At 39.8% G+C, this 18,290-nt stretch overlaps 1 protein-coding gene across 1 annotated transcript; it reads right to left on the bottom strand.

Moving 5' to 3' along the window:
* Nucleotides 1-3,427: 3,427 nt before the first annotated feature.
* On the bottom strand, nucleotides 3,428-17,093 carry zgc:136908. The gene is made up of 18 exons (XM_037690176.1): nucleotides 17,004-17,093; nucleotides 16,355-16,466; nucleotides 16,110-16,282; nucleotides 15,891-16,033; nucleotides 15,673-15,803; nucleotides 12,509-12,640; nucleotides 12,287-12,389; nucleotides 11,783-11,916; nucleotides 11,566-11,701; nucleotides 11,377-11,489; nucleotides 9,549-9,713; nucleotides 9,327-9,449; nucleotides 7,124-7,336; nucleotides 6,857-7,035; nucleotides 6,635-6,764; nucleotides 4,239-4,397; nucleotides 3,646-3,797; nucleotides 3,428-3,565 (listed from the first exon to the last, which is right to left on the bottom strand). The coding sequence occupies exons 1-18, from the start codon at nucleotides 17,021-17,023 to the stop codon at nucleotides 3,466-3,468; spliced, it is 2,418 nt and encodes an 805-aa protein (XP_037546104.1). The 5' UTR covers nucleotides 17,024-17,093; the 3' UTR covers nucleotides 3,428-3,465.
* Between the last annotated feature and the right edge of the window lie 1,197 nt (nucleotides 17,094-18,290).

Genomic DNA, 18,290 nt, shown 5'->3' on the forward strand with positions numbered 1-18,290 from the left:
TTTTAGACGTCGGAAATAGACGTCCTTTTAACGTCGGAAATAGACGTCCTTTTAACGTCGGAAATAGACGTGTTTTAGATATATATATATACACATATATATATATTATATATTATTATCATTATATGATATCTATGCTTACCGACCCGCCCCACAGAGAAAACCCTGCCCCCTTATTTGAATTTAATCGCAAGAAATAAACAGTGCTTAAAATAAAACAAACGGGGTTGAAAAATAAAAGCCTCTGAAATATGTAATGTACCTTTACAAAATAAGTGTCACAAAATGAAACTCCCATTATTAAATAAATAAATATATATATATATATCATGAAACTCCCATTATTAAATAAATAAATATATATATCTTGAAATAAATAAAAAATAAATCTTGCGGGGGGGGGGGGGGGACACTAATTTTTTTATTTGGGAACATTTCTATTTAAATGTTTTATTTCATGGGAACATTTATTTATTTAATTTTCAATGAAACGGCTCTTCATATAATATTACTGCTACTTCTAAAAATAATAATATTGTACCCTGTGTAAGTCCACGTAAACAAATGATCCAAAGCAGCATAAAACAAAATGTGTTTATTTCCCACAAACATCAAAAAGCATTTTAAACAACAACCTAAAATCAACAACAACAGCAATTACTCAAACATCTCAAGAAGCTTTATATTATATTATTTAACAACATTTTGGGTTAAATAAATAAATCGTTTTAGCTTCTACCAGAAACGGCAAAATTTTAAACTAGCTTTTAACTATCAAACTATATCATTAATTTATATATTTATATATTTTTAAAAATGCACACAAAAAGCACTTCATGTTACATGCAACAAGGATCTCACAAAAGAGTGGACCAATAATAATAATAATAATTAAATTAAAACAAGACAAAAACAACTTTTGAAACACAAATGTTTTCACAAGCTGTGGGTTATTAATATTTCACTAGCTTTGTGCATGTTTTAAAATTTAGATCATAATTTAATTTTCATTCTGCATAAGAAGTTGTGAGTAATAGTACTAAAACTTTGAATGACATGGTTCATAATAAAGAATGTGTTTTTGTTGCATATAAGTATTAGAAAGTGTCCCAGTAAGCTACAACAGTGACACATACAGATACATGGATACAGATTAACTGAAAGTAATAAAAGTTTTTTAATCGAATGATTATTTATTTATATTGTGTTGAGTGTTTAAACGCTCCCCTTGAGATGAAATAAAAACCCAAGTTTTCCTGGAGCATAAATAAGAAGAATGATGCTCAAACACCAGAGTATGAACTCCACTCAGAGGTCAGCTGTGTGGAGATCCTTCACAGGAAAATCACAGCGTTGAAGTTTTGTCATTCACATCATTTCAGCCTCAGTATCGGGTCCATGTTTGTTTGTTTGTTTGTCAGTCTGTTGTGTTTAATAAACAACATAAACTAGTCACTGGTAAACATCTAGAGATGATTGCGTGAACATTTATGAAGCATTCACACTATTGTGATCCATTTTCTTCTGTGCGTTCTTCGGCATCTTTCTCGTTCCACAATTCTTGTGCTAGTTCAACAAATCATATCACAACGTTCAGCTCATTCAGGAAAATCCTGCTGCAACTTTTTGTACTGGTGCTACTTTAGCTTTTTGAAATATTTAGCCTTTTCTGCCACTTTTTTTTCTCAAAGGAAATGAATTGAGCTCATTTTACATCCATCAAATCTTTAGATCTGTTTACATCCGTTTACAGCTCCTTTCACATTTTGTTCTGCTTCAGCTTCTTTCAGCTTCCTTCTGCAAATGTAAATTTTTTCAGCTAATTTCAGCGGTGTGTGTGTGTTCAGCTGTTTTGTAGCTCTTTTCTACTAACTACAACATTTTTGTGCTTCTTCTAACTTCTTTCTGCTCCCTTCAGCTTATTTCTGCACGTGTCAGCTTTTGATAGTATCTCAGCAACTATTTAGCCGTTTTCATACTAATTTTAGCCTTTTCAGCTAATTCCACATTTTTTGCACTCATTTAAACATTTTTCAGTTTAAATGGGAGTTGACGAGGCAGAGGGCAGGCCCCAGAGGCCATCTTATCTCTGGGAATGAGCAGTTTGTGAGATTCAGTTTAGTTGGGTGGGCTCCTCAGACTGAAGAAGTCCTTCGGATGAAGGATGAAACGTCTCAGCAACAAAATAAACCATCTAGACGACCTGACAACATTGCTGGACTTATACCTGCATTAATGAGCATGAACTTAGGAGTTTTTCAGTCTAATTCAGCAAAATTTCTCTCTCCACTTCTTTCTGGTTAGTTAAGCTTCCTTCTGCCTTTTTAGCTACTTTTCAGCTGCCCTTTTTTTTTTTTGGTGGCTAATTTCTTCTTTTTTTTTCAAATAATTTCCCCTTTTTTGTGCTCATTTCTGCTTCTTTAAGCCTAATTGGGCACTTGCTCTTTCAACTTCCCTCTGATAATTTAGGCTTCTTTCTGACTTTTCAACTAGTTTTTTATTTTGCTAATTTCAGCTTTTTTTTTTAAGGAAATTAACTCATTTTTGTGCTCATTTCTGCCTATTTAAACCTAATACAGCAAACATGTGTTCTCTCGACTTTCTTCTGCTAACTTAAGCTTGTTCTTCCATTTCAGCTACATTACAGCATGTTTTTAGCTAATTTTAGCTGTTTTTCAGCAAGTTCTTCAGCAATAAGCATTCACACTGCATTTTTGAATCAGTCCCATTGAATTACAGACACTGAACTTTGGTGTGGTAGTAGTCGAGCTTCATCTCCAATTTATAATCCAAGTGTTAACTGATTGCACCAGATTCGTTTTTAAAAATTTGCCTTTTACTATTTGGGTCCACTCCATTCATCTGTTAGCAAAATATTTCACAACCCACTAGATGGATTCAGAAAATAACCAGAGGATCTCTCTATAACTGATTAACTTTTAAAATGAACCCAATTCAAGATGGCCGCCACAGTCATTCGACTATAGGAAGCACAAAACTGTCTGGAACTCCATGTTACAACCAAAAAGCTTGAATGTGGTGTGGTAGTAACTGAGAATCGTTCACGACACATACTCTGAGCACTGCAGATTATGCAGCATGTTTGTAAAAATTAAACTGCAATAACGGCTGACATCAACCCTGTTTGCCTGTTAGCAAAATATCTCGTGAATCACTGGATGGATTTCAATGAAACTCTGAAATAATCATTGTAATCATATACAGTGGCCAAACATCTGGAGTCACATTAATTCAAGATGGCCACCACAAGTAATTAACACCAAAAGAGCTATGACAGAGCCAGCTGAAAAGTATTGAGATAAAATTTGTGGTAGTTGCTGAGAATCATCCTCAACACACTAACGAGCTTATGCAGGCTCATGCATGAGCTTGCATGACATCATTTGACCAAAAAGGCTCTTTGACGGGCGATATGCATTCCTTTAAGGATTGTGAAGCTTTATTTTACTGGTAGAGATCGTCACCCCCTTCTTCTCTGTACTGACTCTCTGACCCAGAACCCGAGTCCTGATGTCCAGAGCGGGTACCGGAAGCAGAGGGGAACCTGGAGAATAAACATGATGGGTAAAAACTTAGATCCGGCTACACTTTCTGTAATTTATATGCACGTGTGCGTGTGTGCACCTGAAGTTTCCGAATCCTCTGCTCTGCTGCAGAGTTTGAGCAAACATCTCGTATTTGCGAATGTCGTTGTCGCTGACAGAACGGCGAGCAAACCTCATTGCCTCTTCAAAGTGGTCCTTCCTGATCTCTGGGACCGGATCGAAGTCCTCATCCTGCAGGAAAAAGAAAACAAATGAGAACTAGACGTGGAAACAGAATGAACCGTGTGTGTGTCCCAGTCCAAAGGCTGAATCGCAGCAGTCAAGCGCACACAGCCTGGTACTACCGGTAAATGGACTGAGCTCTTTATAAAGTCATGTACCCATTCATACATCACTCTACTCGATCTCTACAAAGACTAATCAGTGCTTGATCACATTCATACACTGATGGGACACACACTGGAGGCAATGAGGGGTTCCGTGTCTTGCCCAGGGACACTTCAGCATGTGACTGCTGGTGGAGTCGTACCCCCAACTCTTGCATTGGAGGACGACTGCTCTAACCGCTCAGCCACAGCCGCCCTTACTACTGTGAGAAGTGGCTCTGCGAGTGTGAACATGTAATTCAGGACAAGGTGGATGTAAAACAGGGCAGCAGCGGTGTCAGTTGACCATAGGGATGCCTGGTCGGCTCTGTCTCTGGCGCTCCGCCTTGATTTCGGCCTCGATGGCCTCCCGGATGGCCAGTTTGCAGGCCCGCTGACAGATCTCCGTCAGGTCGGCTCCGGAGAATCCCTCTGTGATCCCAGACAGGAATTCCAGGTCCACGTCCTACAAACAGAAAGAGCAACGGAAACTAGCCGCTTACTGAACTCTTTATAATTCAGTAACTTGTTAGTGGTTCAGCCAAGAAAAATCCACATGACCTAGTTTGAACTTTTTTTGGTGTGTTCTACTAACGCTAGCAAAAGGCTAACTGTCTGCTAAAATAGTAGCTCTCAGGGCTTATTGTAAACCAATCGATGCTGGATGGGGGTGGGTGGGTGGGGAAGAAGGGTCTGGGGGTCCTCCCACAGAACATTTTGAATAAAGTAGATGTGATTTCCTGCATTTTGGTGTATTTTAATGGGTTGTTAAACATCTACGTTTACTTACATTTGTAAACTCCACTTCTGTCAAGATCCTAACCCCGCCCCACTTGGTTCCGAGCCCGAATCTTCTCCGCAGAATTCACTGTCCGACTCCACACGTGAAACCTCCAGGCGCCTCCTCCGACTGCCTGGTTAGCTCAGCACGTACCCCCACCACTCTTTTAGGGACGGAACTTTTTTTTTTTTTAAACGTAGATGCGGAAATGCTACTTGAAGGGGCAGCTACAGTACAAAGTATGTGATATTAATTAAAAAGCTCGTAAGTGGCTGTTGTGTTTAAAATTAGTGTTTATATCATTATTTTCAGTTTACATATCCAATATAAGTTTAATTCGTTCAAGGCAGACATATTTGTTCATAACTTTATTATTAGTAACCCTGAGAGTTACCGGATCCAAGCAAACAGTTACTACAAAGTAGAACATGAACACACCCTGTCAAAATAAGAGAGTTCCCGGATCCTATACCAGCAAGATCCAGCTCATCTGAAATTTACCTTTGGGATCAATAAAGTATATTGACTGATTGAAATTAAGCACTGATCACTGATCACTACTACTACTCTTAACCTTTTGCTACTTATAGCTTTGAGCTAGCATTCTGTTCTTTTTAGCATTTAGCAAGCTTTTTGCTGCTCTTAGGGTTTAGCAAGCCCTTTACAGCTTTTAGTTAGTATTTTAGTGCTTTAAGCATTTAGCTTTTTTTGTTAGCAATTTGCAACTTTTAGGTTTTGAGTGTTACTACAAAGTACTTTGAGCTGAAGTGTTTCGGCATTTGTAGCTATTTCTTCGCTACTTTTTGTGTTTAGTTATGGTTTCATAAATTTTAGCTAATGTTTTGCCATGTTTAGCTAGTGTTTAATCACTTTTGGTCTTTTGCTGAAGTTTTGCCACTTTAAGATACTCCCTGCCAGTTGTTACTTTTAGTTAGTGTTTTGCTACATTTATCTTTTATCTCAGTTTCAGCTTCAACACATTTCAGCACATGTTCAGCACTCAGAATTCACACTGAATTAAAGAGCATGCCATTTCCCCTCGTTAAATATGAGACTGCACAAATTTAACGAAACAAACTTTCTGTGCTAGTTCATGAACAAGAATAATTTAAATTATACAGTGAGTCAATACATTAATTATGCAAATTATTTTAAATTGATCAGAGAGCATTGGTCACCATTTACTGCTGTTTGCTCAATATGTCTGATGCACAGGACTGAGGAAAAGTCTTAACTCATCCATGATTTCTTTACGTTTTGCTTCCAAGGATCCAGACTTGCAGTCTTTTAAAGTCGGGTTTTCCCAGATAATTTCCACTTTTTTGTGCTCAATTCTGCTTTTTTCAGCATAACTGGGCAAACGCGTTTCTTCTGTTTCTTATGCTAAGTTAAGCTTGTTCTACATTTTCAGCTACCTTTTTAGCATTTTTTAATTTTAGCTGTTTTTAGATAAATTCAAGTTTTTCATAGTAATTTCTGCTACTTTCAGCCTAAATAACTTATTTATGCTAATTTCAGCTTATGTTTTTTCAGCTTAATTTGCTAGTTTCAGCTCTTTCGGCTACTATTTAGCTCTTTCAATGGTAATTTTAGCTTTATTAACTAATTCCACATTTTATGAGCTTATTTCAGTTCTTTCCGCTTCCTTCTGGTAGTTTAAGCTTCTTACATTTCTGCATGTTTTTCTAATTTCAGCATTTTTTTAAGCAAGTTTCGTAATTTTTGTGCAAATTTCTGCTTATTCAGCAAATATGTGTTCTTTCTGCTTTCTTCTGCTAATTTCGGCTTGGCCTTCAATGTCAGCTACAGTTCAGCATGTTTGTTTTTTTTAGCTAATTTCAGCTGTTTTTCAGCAAGTTCTTCTGAAATAAGCATTCACACTGCGTTTTCTCAGGAAATGCCATTTCTCCAGTTTAACTTACTTTTGCAACAGGTGATTTGCGCAGGTTGGCTTTAAGGATCGCTGTGCGAGAAGGCTTGTCTGGCAACGGGATGTAGATGAGCTGGTCCAGTCGGCCCGGTCGCAGGATGGCCGGATCAATGATGTCCGGTCTGGTGTTATGAGAAAAGGGATGTAAAGAAATCAGCACAGATTTTCATCTGGTCCTGATTATTAAGTCCCGGCGTAAAAGCCAAATGTGCACCTGTTTGTTGCACCAATGATGAAAACGTTCTTTTTGTCGGACATGCCGTCCATCTCTGTGAGTATCTGATTGATGACTCTGTCCGCTGCACCACCTGCGTCCCCAGCTCCTCCACCTCTGGATTTGGCAATGGAGTCTAACTCATCAAAGAACAAGATGCAGGGGGCTGCCTGTCTGGCCTGTAAGTAGAAAGAAACAGAGACCAAAACAGTGTTGAAAACCAAAAATATCTGCAGGGAGCACCACAAGCTGAAAACTACCGCTCACCTTATCAAACACGTCTCTGACATTGGCCTCGGATTCGCCAAACCACATGGTGAGCATCTCGGGCCCTTTGATGGAGACAAAGTTCGCCTGGCACTCGTTGGCGATGGCCTTTGCCAGGAGCGTCTTCCCACAACCCGGAGGGCCGTAGAACAAAACGCCACGGGACGGGGTCATCCCAAACTTTAGGAACTTGTCAGGATACTCAACAGGGTACTGAGGAGAGCAAGATGATGGATGGTTGTAAAGATGGCTGGACGCTTTTGCAAAATATCTCGTGAACCACTGGTTTTTAAGAAAGTAACATGGGATGAACATCTACATCTGTTTACCTTTTTGAATCACCACAAGTCAAAATGTTCACTGCAGCTAAGATGGCTATATTGCAGTGAATGTACCTGGCTATAACGTGGTGTGGTAGTAGATGACAGTCATTCACAACAGCTACTGCAAGCAATAACTGATCCAGTAAAACATCACATAAGATCGCTCAGAAAGGTCATTTTCAACTCCATCATTTCTCACCACAGATGATTTTTAAAATTTATTCATTCATCAAAACAAACAAAAATAAATAAATAAATAAACATTGAATGAAAAAGGTGCAGAAAGAAGAAAAAATATAATAATATCTGCCCCTTATTTAAAAAAATAAAATAAATAACAACAACTCAGGCTTGAACAATCACCAAAGCGAAAACAAAAAAAACATCAAGCATCCTTCACATCGTACTTTCTTAACAATTTTAACTTAATCATCTTTTTAAACATATAAATTGTTTTAGAAATGTTTATGTTGATATCAAGGCAGTTCCACAATCCTGTTCCCTGAATTACAACACAGCTCCTTCAGACCAGTTCTAAATGGAGGTTTTACAAACATTTCCATTCTCCTAAGGTTATAATGACTCTCTTTTATAACTAATATTAATTAATATTTGGGGGTAATATTTTTATGAGCTTTATACATGACTTGTAAAATACTATATTGAACCAAATCATAAAATTTTAATAATTTCAACTGATGAAATAATATATTTGTTGGGTGACCAGAGCACTTCCTACTAATAATTCTTATAACTTTTTTTTGTCACATAATAACAGGGTTTGTAATAGTTTTGCGTGCTTTTCCCCAAACTTCAATACAATAGATTAAATATGGAACAATTATTACATTATACAATATATACAAAGCTTTGTCATTCAAAAACTCTTTTACTTTATGCAACTGATTTAGCTATTTTTATTCTTAAGTAATTTAAATGAGATTTCCATGTCAGCTTCTCATCAATAACTTCACACAAAAATTTTATTTCATTAACTATGAATTTCAATATTGTCATTTTTAAATGGGACTTCGATAATTTTCTTTCTATTTCTAAATATCATGTAGTTTTTTTTTTTTTTTCCAAATTTAATGATAACTTCAGTTGGAACAAGTTTGTATTTTTATGAATTCTGCCTGTCTCTAACATCCGTTCAATATCTTCACCCGAACAAAAAAATGTGGTATCATCTGCAAATAAAACACACTTAAAAAGTCCTGACACATCAACCAGATCATTCACATACAAAACAAACAACTTTGGTCCCAACACAGAGCCTTGAGGGACTCCACATCCATTAACACAAAATTCAGATCTTACATAATTTTCCTGGACAAACTGTCTCTTACTATTCAAAGAACTAGATATCCACTGTAGTGCTAATCCTCTAATGACATATTTATTCAGTTTTTCAAGGAGCATGGTGTGGTCAAAAGTGTTGAAGCCCTTTTTTAAATCAACAAAAACACTAACACAGTACTGTTTTTGATCAACAGCAGTTGTTATCTCTTCTATTAGTTCCATGAGAGCCATTGATGTTGAATTATTTGCTCTAAACCCATATTGACTATTACTTAAAATATTTTGTTTATCTATAAAATTATCTAATCTGGTTACAAATAATCTCTCTAATATTTTTGAAAATTGTGGCAACAAGGATATTGGTCTGTAATTAGTGAACACACATTTCTCACCATTCTTATAAAGAGGAACTATCTTTGCTATTTTCGTATTTTCTGGATATTTTCCTGTTGAAAAGGGTAAATTACATATATACAGTATGTAAATGGTTCAATAACTTAACATCACAGTCTAAAACTCTATGACTGCCAGATCTTTATTATTTTTGTAAAAAGAGACAGACTGAATGCTAATTTTACCTGAACAAGCTCTTGAAGTTCTCTCTTGACCTCGGCGAGTCCTCCGATGTCCTCCCAGTTGACTTGAGGCACCTCTGCCACCGTCTCTCTCAGAGCTGAAGGGTTGCTTTGACTCAGTGCCCACTGTGGGGACGGAAGGGGAGGTCAAAAAGAAGGCACGTTCTCGTTGACACGGAGCTTTTGGTGGAGCTGAACTCTGTATATATTGTGTGCGTTTCGTACCTGGAAGTCGTCCATGGTGACGGCCAGCGAGTTCAGCAGGTCGGCGTCGATGGTTTCATCCTCCAGGTCTATAAGCGTCATTTTCTTTCTGATGGCCTGCAGAGCAGCTTCTGAGCACAGAGCAGCGACGTCGGCGCCCACGTGTCCATGGGTCTCTGTAGCTATCTGATTTATACACATTAAATACATTACACTTATTTTCATTGAACACTAGTTCATAAAGGCTGGTTCTAATTGACTAGTAAAATTTTTATTATCACTTAAGCCACGGGTGTCCAAAGTGTGGCCCGTGGGCCATTTGCGGCCCTTGCAGTGATTTTGTGCGGCCCACAACTGCAGTTTAAAATGGTATCATTTTGGCCAGCAGGCTTAAGAGGTCGATGCAGACTTTCTGCAAATTCGTTGGTAATCCTTTTTTATATGTTGCTCATGTTTAGGTTTGACAGCAAAACGGACCAAACAAACAATACAAACCTTTGGCTATAATCTTTTATTTTCACTTCTTGGTATAAAGCTTCAAAAACCTTTAGTGATTTCTACCAGAAAGAAGACTTTTGGATAATAACTCATAAAACTTGGCTAAATATTAAAACTGATAAAATAATTGAGGGAAATTGGACATTTTTAATGAATATAACGTGGTATCATCTACATACGAGTTGATCAACTTTATCAAACCTTCTATGAATCTGTTGTAGCGACTGACAGCTGGACCATTTTTCAAAACTTCGATCATCCTTTTGGGCCGTCCATGGTCCAAAAGGATGATCAACCCCCTTTTAAAAGGACACTTACTGAAATTATGCTTTTGTTGCCAAGAACAAACTAAACTGAACTTTCCAAACACAAGAAAACAACAAACATATACTCCACAAATCAAATGAATCAAATTAGTTTTTAACTATAAGCTTAGTGTTTATGAGGTTTTTATTGTTTTGGGTCTACAACAATTTAAAACTCTTTCTCCACCAAAAATAGTAAATTTGACATTTCTCCAAAATATTGTTCACGTTGAGAGTTAAATTCACATTTTTGTGGTCCTCGAGTCCTTTCATCGTCCTGGCTCAGAGTTTTTGAACAATGAGCACAAAAACCCACACAAATCCTTCCAATAATCTCCTCCAGCAGGTGCTCATTTTGAAAACACTCAAAGCCTCTCCAATCAGCAGATATTGATTACAATCAGCACAAAAATATCCAGGTGGAAACATTAGGAGTCACAGATAAAAAAAGGAAAAACAGTTTTTAAAGTTCAGTTCGCAGATGTGGATTTGTGGCACGAGTTTTGTGACATGGAAAGATCATTATTGCAATTGTGTAACTGCCTAGCTGTGCATGTGTGCGCTTATCTGTCTGTGTTAGCAAAAAATGACAGGATTTTACATATTTTATTGGAACTCTTGCTAAGTAATTATTGGATGTACATCTATGATGTTTGGAGTCAACCCAATTCAAGATGTCTGCCACAGTCAACTAACCATAATAAATACAAACATGGATATAACTCAGTCAGTTTTAAAGATATTGAGCTAAAATGCTGGTGTGGTAGTAGCTGAGAGTCATCCCCAACAGATGTTATGATCTTTGTTGGAAGTTTTGGCATGCAAGGTGTGATTAGGGTTAGAATTTTGCCATCATTTTTTGAGTCAAAACTTACTTAAAACCCATAGTTATCAAATTTAATGCAACAAGGGACCAAACATATCTTCAACACAAAACAAACTATGTTTAATAGATTGTAGCTTTAGTTTATTTATTATTCAACCAGCCATTGTAGGTGTAAATGTCCCATTAAGGGTTAAGATGTTTCGTTTTCACCACAGCTCACCTTCTCCAGGTCGACGTCGTCGGCCAGCTTCATGTTCTTGGTGTGGATCTGCAGGATCTCCAGTCTTCCAGTCGAATCTGGGATTCCAATGTCAATCTCACGGTCAAACCTGCCTGGAGAGAGTTGGACATATCCGTGAGGGTTTACCTCGTTATGTTTATCTGTGCGTGCGCATTTGGCTGTTCTAACCGAAGCGCCTAAGAGCGGGGTCGATGCTGTTTGGTCGGTTTGTTGCTGCCATGACAACCACGTGGGCTCTTTGCTTCAAGCCGTCCATCAGCGTCAGAAGCTGCGACACAATACGCCTCTCCACTTCCCCGTGAGTCTACTCATGCACACAGAGTTAAAGAAAACAGGCTGAGTTTATGTTTCTGATGTTTTTAAGGATTTAGTAATCCCGACTTACCTTTTCTCGTTTGGGAGCGATGGCGTCCAACTCATCAATGAAGATGATGGCTGGAGCATTGTTCTCCGCCTCCTCAAACGCCTTCCTTAGGTTGCTTTCTGACTCTCCTGCCAACTTACTCATGATCTCCGGACCTGGTCATAGAACAATGTTAAACATCTCCTGCTCTGAGACAAACACAAGAAAACTTCTGCATACGTTACAGCTAATTTCAGTCTCCAGTTACTGTAGCTATGCAGAAGTGTTTTAGTTCAGTGCAATGAGCCGGTGGGAATCTGTATGACAATAAACACCTATAGGAAGATCATACTACCAAATGACTAAACATCTATAGGAAGATTGCACTACCAAATATATGCAGGGTATTACGCATTAGCAGTGCATATTGTTTCGTTTAAGGGGTACAAGTAGTAGGGGTGCACCCTCTGCACCCCTACTTCGGGAAGCTTTGCTAGTAACTGCTCATTTGTCCTACTACTATGTGGCACTGGAAAACTTCCTTACCATTAATGAGGAAGAAGAAGGCCCCAGTTTCATTGGCTACAGCTCGAGCCACCAGGGTCTTCCCTGTGCCTGCAGGGCCATAAAGCAGGATACCTCTGGGGGGCTACAGAGGATGATCAATCAACACGAAGATGGAGAACAGAAAAGACCTACTTACTAGAATTTAAACAACTCTGTTAGCTGAAAGAGTTCACACTTGGTACACGTTTAAGAGCACAACACCTTAACTCCTATAGCCTTAAAGAGTCCCGGATGTCTGAGAGGAAGCTCCACCATCTCTTTGATCTGAGCCAGTTGCTTTCGACAGCCTCCGATGTCATCGTAGCCGATGTCATTCAGACTCTCCTCTTCATCCTGTAACAAGAAGCAGGATAGCCCAAGACGTTCTCAAGAGTAGCTGCTCAGAGGTAGATGTTATGTGGTTGCATGAAGATTACTAAAGCACATGAAAACTAGATGTTGAACAGATTTCCAAAGGATCCCTATCCTAATTCTATGGTAAACAACTTTTATCGACTTTTTTAAATATATGTATGGGTTTGGATACAAATTTACAATTTTTCTGGAAGATAATTGCATACACTGCCACCCACTGGCCAATTGGTGTAATTGCACCAAAAACTTCTTCAAACCTCGATGGCCGATGGAACTCCACCTTAGAAACATTTTTGTTGTTCTTCTACGACTGATGGCCCAAGTAATATTTTCTTTAAATAACGTTACATTTAAGTACTATGACAGTTAAAGTTAAGATATATATTTTATTTGGTGCAAAACAACAACTAAAAAGGTTATTTTTGTGTCTAATCAACTGGACGCCATGTATCATTTTTATATTTTACCAACAATTCAAATTATTAGTAAGTCTTTTCTTGCCGGAAAAAACAAACAAACTATAACCTATATGTTTCTATAAATTAATTAACGTTTCTTAATTTGAACTTGCAGTTTTGGAAACAAAATCTTTAGCGGATGTCATGTTTTCTGCCCTGTCATGTTCTGAGCTCAAGCCTTGCCTTCTAGCCACGCCTACTCTGCCCCCCCCACACTCTTAAGAACTCTTGCCACCCTTACTCTTGGCCAGATTATCGAACCAGTTGGAAGTAGATGTGCAGCGTTCTAGTCACAGCTCTCTGATCATCTTGTCTTGACCCCACGCCTGTCTTTTGAATTATTGACCTGCCTGCTCATTGCCTGTTACTATATTACCCTTCTGATCACGGTACCAACCTGCCTTTCTGTCCTACGACTGCGCCTCACGGATCTTCCTCTTGGATTTGTTATTGGACCTCTGATACTCTGTTAATGACCCTCTACTCCACACCCGACTCTCGCCTCTGGATATTACTCTGGATCATATCTCTCTCAGACCTGCTCCTCTGCTGCAGTACTGTCTGTGCCGGTGACGTCACCCTGCCCTGCTCCTTCAGGTGGCGCTCCTCTTACCTGAAGGTTAGTGGCTGCTTTTCTGTTTACCTTCATCACAGAAACTGTCAGTCCACTAACCCTTCATACCTCTGTAGATTGGGCTCGCTCCAGGACTCTGACCTCCACCAGCAGCTGTTTCTAAATAAAACTTTTAAAACATTTCCTGTTCAGTGTCTTGCTCGAATCCAAAAACACGATCCTTGTCGGAGGATTAGTTTCACAAAGTCAACTATAACAAGTGAAGTAGAAGATAGTGGAGCAATTAAAATTTGATTCAGGTAAAGTGATGCAAGAGTTATGAATAACAAATACAAAAAAAAAAGACAATTGTGATAAGACTGAAGGAAATTCTGATACACGAAGACAAATTGCCAAAAAGCTGAGAATTTAATTACTGAGAAAGGCAAAGATGACTTATTTTAAGGACTCTTTCCTCCTTTGTATGAGATTATAAACAGAACGTTGAGAATATGGAGCCATTTAATTTATTTAACAGTCAGTGTCTAGGAGGACTATTGGATGAATTTGTGCACAATTCACATTTTTTATGTGCTGCAAAAAAGAGAGGGGAAATAAGAACATCTGGCTTGAACTAACAATGTTGTGTGCCCAACTGATTTCCCCATTTTCATACCAAATTGACAACAAAAAAAGACAAATAGAAAAACCCAAATTATGTCTAAAAAGCACGAAAAGTTTAGAGGTGTTTTTATCTTAACTGAACAAGTTTGAGAGGACGAAGACGACAAAGGGATAAAGATTGAAGTAGGCCTGTCACGATAACAAATTTTGCTGGGCGATTAAATGTCTCAGAAATTATTGTGATTAACGATAATGTTTGAAATTTGACAATAATTAGTAATTATTGTCAAATTTAAGAAGAAATGTTGGTTAATTTTTGTGTGTAGTACCTTTTTGATCACTGGATGGCAGACTGTTTGAACCGAAGGATGGATAGTGAGGGAGACAGCAGCATGTTTCATCCATCCATCCATTATCTTTACCCGCTTCTTCCATTTTGGGTCATGGGGGTCGCCGGTGCCCATGTCTGGTAATCATTATGCGAGGGGCGGGGTACACCCTGGACGGGTCGCAAGTCCATCACAGGGCCACATAGAGACAAACACTCTCTCACTCACACCTAGGGACAATTTAGAATTACCAATCAGCCTAACATGCATGTTTTTGGTCTGTGGGAGGAAACCGGAGAACCCGGAGAAAACCCACGCATGCACGGAGAGAACATGCAAACTCCACCCAGAAAGGCCCCCGGACCTAGCAGTTTTTTTTTGGTTTTGTTACCTTTTTCCTTTTAGCCATCCTATTTGTTAAAAAAAAAAAAAAAAAAAACTGTAGTATGAGTTTTTATAACTGCTTATTGTTGTTGCTGTTGTCCATTGTTGTCATCTTTCTTTGTTGAAATCAGGTCTCTCTTGTAAATGAGTCCTCGAGGCTCAATGGGATTTACCTGTCTAAATAAAGGTTGATTGATTGTTGAGACCGGGGTTTGAACCAGGGACTTGCTCGCTGAGAGGCAGCAGCTTTGTTACGTCACCGTGCTGCCGAGCGAGCAGCGTGTCCCTTTAAAATTCAACCGTGAATTTTGGAGTTTCGACAAGACGGAGGTTTATTCCCCGAGGTTGGCCTGTTAGCTTAGCTCGTAGCTTAGCTTCTCAGCTTAGCTGCTTTTAGCGATCCAAAAATGAAATTTTGGACGGTTAAAACAGATTTTAAAGAGAAAGGGAGGGGTCAGTGAAGAGCACCGGAGTTGAGCCTTTTGCCATCCAGTGTCTTCAGTAAAAAAAGAGACACGAAGAAACAATGAAGACGATAAATGAAAATTAGGTCGATACTTTTCATTTATCATGAGATTAATTGATTTATTGTTTATCGCGACAGGCCTACATTGAAGCACAAAGGTGATATTTAACGTTTGTTCTTTTAACAAGCTGACAGACCTCTCTTTTGATCGGCTCTCCTTCACAGTAGATGACGGTATCTGGGGCCACGATACAGTGAGGGCTGGGGTCCGTCTCTACCACCTTGAACTCCACAGCCCTCATGCTCCCCCTCACCAAAAAGACGTCCCCTGACAACACAAACAGGAAATTATTACTGTCATCCAGAAGTGTGGGGATGAGTTATTGTTTTACTGTTTACCCAAAACGATCTCTACCATTGTGTATGGGCCGGTAAGCCTCCAGGAAGTACGGCTTGAGGAAAACTTCAAAGAGGTTCCCCGTCAGGCCCTCGACGGTGTCTTCGATGGGGAGGACGTGGATCTTTTTTCCATACTTGACATCCGGGCAGGCGTGGATGCTGCGATGTTGCAGACGTTACCTACGCAAAAGGATGCTGGTTTCTAAAGATGCTTCGTGGAGCATGCAGGCTCTACCTGATGACATCGCCGAGCCGAACACGCAGGTTGTTGCGCGTCACTCGGTTCATCCGTATCCTCTCAACCCCGCAGGTCTCATCGGTCAGGACGATGCACACAGTTTGCCTCCGTTTTCGTCCTTTCAACACCACGGTGTCCCCGCGGAAGAGCTGCAGCTCTTCGGTCTTGTTCTAAAGGAAACGAAACACGTCTAAGACCGAACACGCACGCACAAGTCTGCTGCTGACTGCAGACACACACACCTGTGACAGGCTGACGATGCTGCTGTCTTCGTTCAGGGCTTCATCCACGATCAGCCTGTTGGGTCTGTGTTTTTGCTTCAGGATGGCGGTTGAGAAATCTTCTCCCTTTGGGCTTCCGAACAAGAGACATGCTGAGACGGCCACATGCACGCTGTGCACGGCAAGGTCTAGTTTCATCATGTGACACCGTGCTGTATTTAGAAGCTCTTTGACTCTGCACGTAGCAACTTTTTGTCTGGATAAACCTAAAAATATGTTCTCGAAGGTTTAGAAGAAACATGCAGGAGGGGGTTGAATGGGTGCTGGAGCTGCTGCTGCACCCATCGGTGTCCAAAGCAGCTTTTACGTACAAACTAAAAGATTTGTGTCCATGTCTGCTTTGTTTACACTTATAATCATTGTTCTATACATAAATGCATACATAAATTAAACTGGCTGCTGTTGGTGAGTTTAAGATGACCTTTGACCCCAAGGTTTCCTGTCTGAACATGAGTTATTAAAACTCAACAGACCATAAATGATCTCTTATTAAACATGATGTCAGTTCTTAGCACACATGCCATAAAATGCCAGCATTAAAACATTGTTTAATAAAATATACACGAGTGAGATCTCATGCGCGCGCACAACGTGCAGCTGTTTCACTCACTCTGCTCCTGAGCCTGGCATGTTTCCTCGCCTTTTTCACCGTGGAGTTCCAAAATTTTTCACCTTCTTTCGGTATTTTCCTTGGGATTATTCGAGCTGAACTCGTAGAGTTGGTAGCTTTCAGATTCTGTCTGATCTGAGCAGCTTCGGTGAGGCTTCAGAGGCCCCGCAGGTTCCCAGAAGTCTCTGAGTGGTTTTCTTTTTCCTCGCTTGTTTTCAGCCCTCCATGTTTGCTGGAGCTGCTGCTTGTCTGTTTATCAGAGGAGGTATAAATACACCCGTCTGCTTCTCTGGCTTATTATAACTCCATCGTGAGTGCACACACCCCTCACACTAACCCCGGAGTGTCCCAAGCAGAACCTGCGTGATATTTCCTGCTACACTGATACTCGCCAGCACATGAAAGTGAGAGCTGCTCCCGACTTGAGTTAAATATTCACGGATCAAAAGAAATTGTGCAGGAACTGTTTTCCCCTCAACAGCGCTGCAGACTTATGTCGTGTTGAAGAGCAAATATTTATTTTCTAAAACAGAGCATGGCGTTTTCTCATCCGACTGCTTGAGACTGAAGGGAGCTGCTGCTGTGACCCAGTTGCTCCAGACTGTCAGTGGTGCGCCCAGTGGCAATTTTAACCTCCTTTTGGGGGTGTTCAAGCACCCCTAAATTTTAACTCAGCACCCGTGCAAAATTAAGAAACCATCATTAGGATGTCATAAGGAAACTCAGTTCTCAAAACTCAAGATTTACCAAAATATTGAATAAATATGGAATAACCAGAGCTTAATTTGAGCTGCCAGAACAGGATCCAGGAGCTCTTTTATTTTGACAGGGTGTGTTCCGGTAACTGTTTGCTTGGATCCGGAAGCTCTCAGACTTACTAATAATAAAGTTATGAACAAATATGACTGCCTTAAACGAATAAAACTTATATTGGATATGTAAGTGAAAATAATTATGTTATATAACCACTAATTTTAAACACAACGGCGAGCTGCCCCTTCAAGTAGCATTTCCACGTCTACCCTTAAAAAAAATCTCCGCCCCAAGAGTGGTGGAGGTGAGTGCTGAGCTAACCAGGCAGTCGTACGCATGGAGGAGCTCACAGGCTGGAGCTCACAGGCTGGAGCCCACAGGCAGGAGCTCACAGGCAGGAGCTCACAGGCAGGAGCTCACAGGCAGGAGCACACAGGCAGGAGCACACAGGCAGGAGCTCACAGGCTGGAGCTCACAGGCAGGAGCCCACAGGCAGGAGCTCACAGGCAGGAGCCCACAGGCAGGAGCCCACAG

This window comes from Nematolebias whitei, chromosome 16, assembly GCF_014905685.2.
Source record: "Nematolebias whitei isolate Nwh7 chromosome 16, NemWhi1, whole genome shotgun sequence".
Lineage (NCBI taxonomy): Eukaryota > Metazoa > Chordata > Actinopteri > Cyprinodontiformes > Rivulidae > Nematolebias > Nematolebias whitei.